This window comes from Lolium perenne, chromosome 7 (assembly GCF_019359855.2).
Source record: "Lolium perenne isolate Kyuss_39 chromosome 7, Kyuss_2.0, whole genome shotgun sequence".
Classification (NCBI taxonomy): Eukaryota; Viridiplantae; Streptophyta; class Magnoliopsida; order Poales; family Poaceae; genus Lolium; species Lolium perenne.
The window spans coordinates 201292997-201299751 of NC_067250.2; the positions used below are offsets into that span (position 1 = coordinate 201292997).

Genomic DNA, 6755 nt, shown 5'->3' on the forward strand with positions numbered 1-6755 from the left:
TGGGGTGTAGAATGAGCAAAACTTGGAGAATTTTGAAGGACAGGAAGAGCACATTGTAAATTACGGGGTGTAGATTGAGCAAAACTTGAGGTTTGTAATTCTCCCCATTTTTCATCTTTTTTGTTAGAAGTTTAGAACAGGCCAAAGAATTTGAATAAATTTCCTCTTAGGAAACTGTTGAAACAATCTGTCAGGCACAAATAAGCTCTATCTTGAATTCATGTAAACTGAATCTTTTATTGTCAAATAATCTGTCAGCTCTTGGGTATAGCTCACGAAATGAATCTGGCTCAAATAAAAAAAAAACGAAGAAAAAAATTGTGCCCAAAATGCTGGGTGTGGAGTTTTTGTTTTGTAACTACTTGTGTGTCTATACGACTATACATCCACTTAATTACGCCATGATCTCGCTGGTGGTCTTCTTGATAAGCTCCCATGCACTCCTGACATGCCTCTCCTCTTGCAGCGATGAACCCACGGCGAAGCGGAGCACGAACCTGTCGCCAACCACTGTGTGCGCAAGGTACGCCTTGCCGGTCTTGTTGAGGTTGTCCATGAGCACACGGTTGGCCTCATCGGCGTCCTCCTCCGTCATGCTTCCACTGGCCTTGATCCTGAAGCACACGAGAGCAAAGTTCCTGGGCACGACGATCTCGAACCTGTCGTCAGCACGAACGAAGTCTTCGAACATCTTGGCCATGGCCACGTCGCTGCGGATGTGCTCCTGGAGCTTGGCGGTGCCGTAGGTGCGCATGACCATCCAGAGCTTGAGCCCACGGAATCGCCGGCCGACGCCGACCTGCATGTCCTTCAGGTCGGTGACCTCGCCGGAATCGGTAGCGTCGTTCTTGAGGTACTCCGGATTCGTCTCGAGCGAGTCGCTCAGACGGTGCGCATCACGGACGTATAGGCAGGTGCAGTCGAGGCACGTGAGAAGCCACTTGTGTGGGCTCATGCTGATGGAGTCCACGCGCTCCACGCCGTCGAGATGGTGGCGGAACTCCGGGCAGATGCACGCGCTGCCGGCGTAGGCGGCGTCGACGTGGACCCACGCATTGAACATGGCGGCGACATCCGCCACCGCGCCCACCGGGTCGACGGCGTTGGACGAGGTGGTGCCGACTGTGGCGCAGATGTAAGTTGGCACGAGGCCGGCGTCGGCGTCAGCCTGCATGACCTGGAGCAGCTTGGCCGGGTCGAGCCCGTAGTCGGTCTCGGGACCGGTGGGGATGGAGCGGATGTTGGCTGGGTCGAAGCCGGCGAGGCGGCACGCCTTGAAGAAGGTGGAGTGTGTCTGGTCTGCAGCGTAGACCGTCAGCCGCGGCAGGCCGGACACGCCGACGGAGCCGCTCCGACGCAAAGCAGCGTCGCGGGCGGCGACGAGCGTGACGAGCATGGCCTCGCTGGTGGTGCCGAGGATGACGCCGCCGCCTGTGCCACGGCCAGAGCTGGTGCGGTTCATGAAGGTCGTGGGCAGGCGCAGCAGCTGCGCGAGCCAGTCCAGCGCGAGAACCTCCATCTCAGTGGCCGCGGGAGAGGCCTGCCACGTGAAGCCGACGGTGTTCATGGCTGAGGCGATGAGGTCGCCGGCGATGGCGGCGGCGCTGTTGGTGGAGGGGAAGAAGGCGAAGAAGTTGGGGCTGGCCCAGTGCGTCATGCCGGGGACGACGGAGGTCCTGAGCTCCTTCATGCTGACGTCGAAGGGAGCCGAGTAGGTCGGCGGGGACGCCCCAAGCTCGTTCTGCAGGTACCCGGGCTTGACGTTGGGGAGCACGGGCATGGACTCGATGTTGGTGTAGTAGTCGGAGATGAAGTCGACGGCCTTGTGGAGGTAGGCACGCACGTCTTCGGGGTTTAAGGGCTGGAATGGCGCCTTGCCGTCGGCGGCAAAGGCGGAGAAGGCGGCGGCGGGGTTTGCGTCCATGCTACCCATATCGTTTTCTTTCTTGCAGGTGTAGCCCTTAGCACACAGGGAGAGAGAAGCAAGGGGCCTGGACTTAAGTAGCAAATCTAGCTAGATATAGCTTGGTGATCGCTCTTGAGACTTGAGAGCTTGTTGCTTTGGTTTGGTGAGGAAATGGCGATATGCATGTCGCAGGTATATATAGGGAGAGGAGCGCAAATGGCGTGGGCGCGTGGGCGTTGGAGAAGTCATGGTCGTCGTGGTGCACGAAGGTCGGTTGGTAGGTTGGTAGATATCCTAGTACTACAAAGTATTTTCTCCATCCGCAAATATCCTGTAATATGTTACGTATAACTTTTATTTTGAAGCCATTTTTAAAAATGTAAACAAACACATGTGAAAAAGTCACAATATCTACAATATAAATAACCTATAGTACATGTAGGATATATCCGGATGTGAATCTTCTGTAGTTATGTATAGTGATACATATCTTTGTATTTATTATTGGGCCCGCCTCCTTCTTTGTATAGTCGAGGACGTGGCCTATATATGTAACGCCATATGCACCTAATCAATACATTGTGAGTTGCATCTCTTTCTACATGGTATCAGACACCTATCGTTCCTAACCTAGCCGTCGCGCCCCTCTCTCCCCGCGCGCGCTGCCCCACCCTCCAACCCAAGCGCCGCCGCCCTTGTGCCGCCGCTGCGTGTGCTCCTCCTCACGCCGCGCTGCCGCCGCACCTGCAGCCGCGCCTCCCTCCCCAACCCCGCGCCGTCGCCGTCCCCCGCGCGCGCGTCGTCATGTCATCGGTCTCCAACGGCAGCAACCCCTTCGCCTACAACCCATGGACGGGGGTCATCTCCGCCTACAGCATGCCGGTGCCGCGCCCGCTGACTCACCAGGCGCACTTCACCGCGACACCTCCCTACGCCTCGGCCTTCACCGCCACGCTGCCGTCCTATGCCCCGGCCTACCACGCCGCGCACGCACCTGGCTCTTACGCCGGTGGCGGCAACTGGTTTATGGACACGGGCGCCTCGTCTCACATGGCCGCTCACCCGGGTAACCTTTCCCATTTTTTTCCCACTTCCACCGAGTCTCGCATCATTGTCGGTAACGGCGCCGGTCTTCCTATTTCTCACATTGGTTCTGCTAATTTTCCTTCTACTTCTAAACCACTGTCTCTTAATAATGTCCTTGTGTCTCCCCAGCTTATTCAGAATTTAGTCTCTGTTAAAACTCTTTCTCGTGACAACTCTGTGACTGTTGAATTTGACACGTTTGGTTTTTCTGTTAAGGACGCCCGCACCCGGATGGTCCTCCATCGATGTGAGAGCCCCAACGATTTGCAGGCGTTGATCTTTGGCATGCTCATCTTGGACATCCCAATGCCAACACGCTTCACCAAATAATGAGGGGTTTTTTGTTTTCATCTACTAAACAGTCTACACATAGTTGCGAAGCATGTCGTCTTGGTAAACACGTTCGTTTTCCTTTTAGTCAGTCTTCCACCGTTGTGTCTTTTCCTTTTGAGTTAATTCATAGTGATGTATGGACCTCTCCAATCCCGAGTAATTCTGGTCTTCTTTATTACCTAGTTATTCTTGATGATTTTTCTCATTTTGTGTGGACATTTCCCCTCCGTAAAAAGTCCGATGTCGCCACCACTCTCACAGCCTTCTACGCCTATGTTTCCACCCAGTTCGGTCGCCCCATCCACGCCCTACAAACTGACAACGGAAAAGAGTTTGACAATGTCGCCGTCCGCACCCTACTCTCCTCTCACGGCACTATTTTCCGTCTAACCTATCCATACACGTCCCAACAAAACGGCCGCGCCGAGCGTATCCTCCGCACCCTCAATGACTGCGTCCGCACACTCCTATTCCACAACCATGTTCCCCCACCTTTTGGCCTGACGCCTTAGCCACCGTCACCCTCCTTGTCAACCTTCGTCCGTGTCGTCCCCGCTGGAACTATGCACCTCATCACCTCCTTTACGGTTCCCCTCCATCCTACGACGGTCTTCGGATTTTCGGTTGTCGTTGTTATCCTAGTATCGCCGCCACCACTCCTCATAAACTCGCCCCTCGTTCCGTTCCGTGTGTTTTCCTCGGCTACCCGGCTAACACCAAAGGCTACCGCTGCTATGATCCGGTTTCTCACCGCGTCATCACCTCCCGGCACGTGTACTTTGATGACCATTGCTTTCCTTTTGCACAAAGACAGGTGGTCGCCACTCCTCCTTCGACTATTTATGGTCCCCGGCGTCGACCCCATGCAGGTCCGCCGGCTGCAGTGCCCTTGAGCTCGGACTTGGGCACTGCCTCGTCGTTCTCCGCCGCGCCCTTGAGCTCTGGATCGGGCGCTGCCTCGCCACCCTCTGGGTCACCCTTGAGCCATGTCTCGGGTGACCCCACGTCGACACCCGCGCCGACACCTGCGCCGACGCCCGCCACGATGCCGCCTGCGTCGCCCTCGAGCCTCAGCTCGAGCGCCGCGCCGTCTTCGCTGGGCGACGCCCCTTCGCCGGGTTCATCCGCCTCGACGCCGCTTGCGTCGCCCTCGAGCCTCAGCTCGGGCGCCGCGCCGTCTTCGCCAGGCGACGCCTCGCCTCCGCCTCCGCCTCCTCCGCCGCCGGCCACGGGGCCCCTCACGCGCGCCCGTGTAGGGATTCGCGTCCCGAGCACGCGGTACCCCTCGGACGAGTACGTCTGCACCGCGTCGACTTCCGCGCCTTCACCATCCACGCCATCGCCCCTGCCCGCCTCTGCCTGGGTTGCTCTCCGCGACCTGCAGTGGCTTGCGGCCATGCAGGACGAGTTCGACGCCCTGCAGCGGAACCAGACATGGACGCTTGTTCCCCGACCCCCTCACACCAACATCATCACTGGGAAGTGGGTTCTTCAAGCACAAGTTCCATCCGGACGGTACACTCGATCGTCACAAGGCGCGGTGGGTGGTTCGTGGTTTTCGCCAGCGTGCCGGCGTCGACTTCACCGACACCTTCGCCCCGGTTGTCAAGCCCGGGACGATCCGCACCGTCCTTCAGCTCGCGGTCTCCCGCGCGTGGCCCGTGCACCAGATGGATGTCTCCAACGCCTTCCTTCATGGCCATCTCGAGGAGCAGGTCTTCTGCCAGCAGCCCACGGGTTTCATCGACAGCACCCACACCCCGACCATGTGTGCCTGCTCTCGCGCTCGTTATACGGGCTCAAGCAGGCCCCACGCGCCTAGTACCAGCGCATCGCAACGTTTCTTCACCAACTCGGCTTCCGCTCCACCCGCTCCGATGGCTCGTTGTTTGTGATGGGGCCTGCGCGTGATGGGGCGGCTCGGTCGGATCCTGCGCGTGCCGCCGGCGCATCGGCTCCTCCCTCGCCGGCGCGGCCAACCGTTGGATCCAGATTCTGCTGCCTAGCGGAGGACGAGGATTCTGACGAGAAGACGCGGGAGACGGCGGAGGAGGCAGCGTGGTCGGTGCTTGGGTTTGAACCAGCAGTGCAGAAGATCGGGCGGTTGCCGGAATTGTCCGTAGAGGAGGTGAGAGAAGACTTCTGGACAAAGATCGGATTCCCGACATCTGAGTCCAGTGAATGGTCAAGGTCTGCGTCGCTGGAGGTATGTTTTTCGTCGTCCAGGTTGTCGGAGCGGGCAAGGTCTGCGTCGCCGCCGCCGAGGGAGAAGGTCAATAGGTCTGTGATGAGGGCGGCGTCCTCGTCGCCGGTAGGCTTGCGGCTTTCCCGGATGCCGCGGATGAAGCCCTGGAGAGGCCCGCTTCCGCGTCGTCGAGTCACGCTGGCGCCTATCTTTGGGGACTTCCTTGCTGCAGCCATGGCACGTCGGCCGGCGGCGATCGCGCCGGTGGATCCTTCGTTGGGGTCTACTACCTCCGTGGTGCTTGGGGCGTCTCCGACGCTGAGTCATGTGGTGGTGCAGGCGACGCCGGCAGCTTCGCCTTCGGTGACGGCCGAGGAGCCGGTGGTGCGGCCGTTGATCGCGGCGGGTCTCGAGCCGCGATTCAAACCGGCGGATGCGGCACTGGAGGCCTCCTCTAGTGGGCCGCAAAGTCGATGTGCCTGGTTCGTTCGGGCCGTGATGGCTGTGCAGAAGGCGCCTCGCTGCGTCCCTATCGACAACAGCATACGATCACGGGAGATCGACCAGGTCCCGTATCGTTCCAGAGTCATCTTCACCGCCACCGCTCGCCCTTGCGTGGTGGTGGAGGCGACGCCGGCAGCTTCGCCTTCGGTGACGGCCGAGGAGCCAGCGGTGCGGCCGTTGATCGCGGTGGGTCTCGAGCCGCGATTCAAACCGGCGGATGCAGCACTGGAGACCTCCTCTAGTGGGCCGCAAAGTCGATGGGCCTGGTTCGGTCGGGCCGTGATGGCTGTGCAGAAGGCGCCTCGCTGCGTCCCTATCGTCAACATGCAGCAGTCGGCCGCGGTGACCCCAGCATCGCTGCAGCTGACCACGGGCCTGCTGGCATTGGGGCCGATGCACCGGCCGGCTATGCAGCAGCCGGCCATGTCACCACCTTCGTCGCAGCAGCCGACTTCGGAGGTCGATACGCAGCTGCACGGTGCGGCGGAGGACGCTGCGCTACCGCGCCATCTGGATGCGGGGCAGCGGACCTTGAGGGTCTCGTTGAGCCTGTGATACCACCTCCATGGGCGGAGGGGCAGGCTGATGGGACGAAGGGCGCTTCTTCTTCGACACCCTCTTCCCCCGCGAAGGGGGACTCGCCTGGGGCTGCTGTGATACAGGGGGCTACATCACCTTCTACCCCTGTATCGACGACCTCTTGTCCCTCACCGGCTTGGTCTCCACCACCCTCGACTTCTC

At 59.4% G+C, this 6755-nt stretch overlaps 1 protein-coding gene across 1 annotated transcript; it reads right to left on the reverse strand.

The window, feature by feature from the left end:
* Positions 1-219: 219 nt before the first annotated feature.
* Positions 220-2064, reverse strand: LOC127314480 (tryptophan decarboxylase 1-like). Its single transcript, XM_051344947.2, has one exon. It carries the CDS (start codon positions 1931-1933, stop codon positions 395-397), a length of 1539 nt encoding a protein of 512 aa, XP_051200907.1. The 5' UTR covers positions 1934-2064; the 3' UTR covers positions 220-394.
* Between the last annotated feature and the right edge of the window lie 4691 nt (positions 2065-6755).

Coding starts and splice junctions, on each gene's coding strand:
- LOC127314480 (XM_051344947.2), bottom strand. CDS start 1,933: ATGGGTAGCATGGACGCAAACCCCGCCGCCGCCTTCTCCGCCTTTGCC.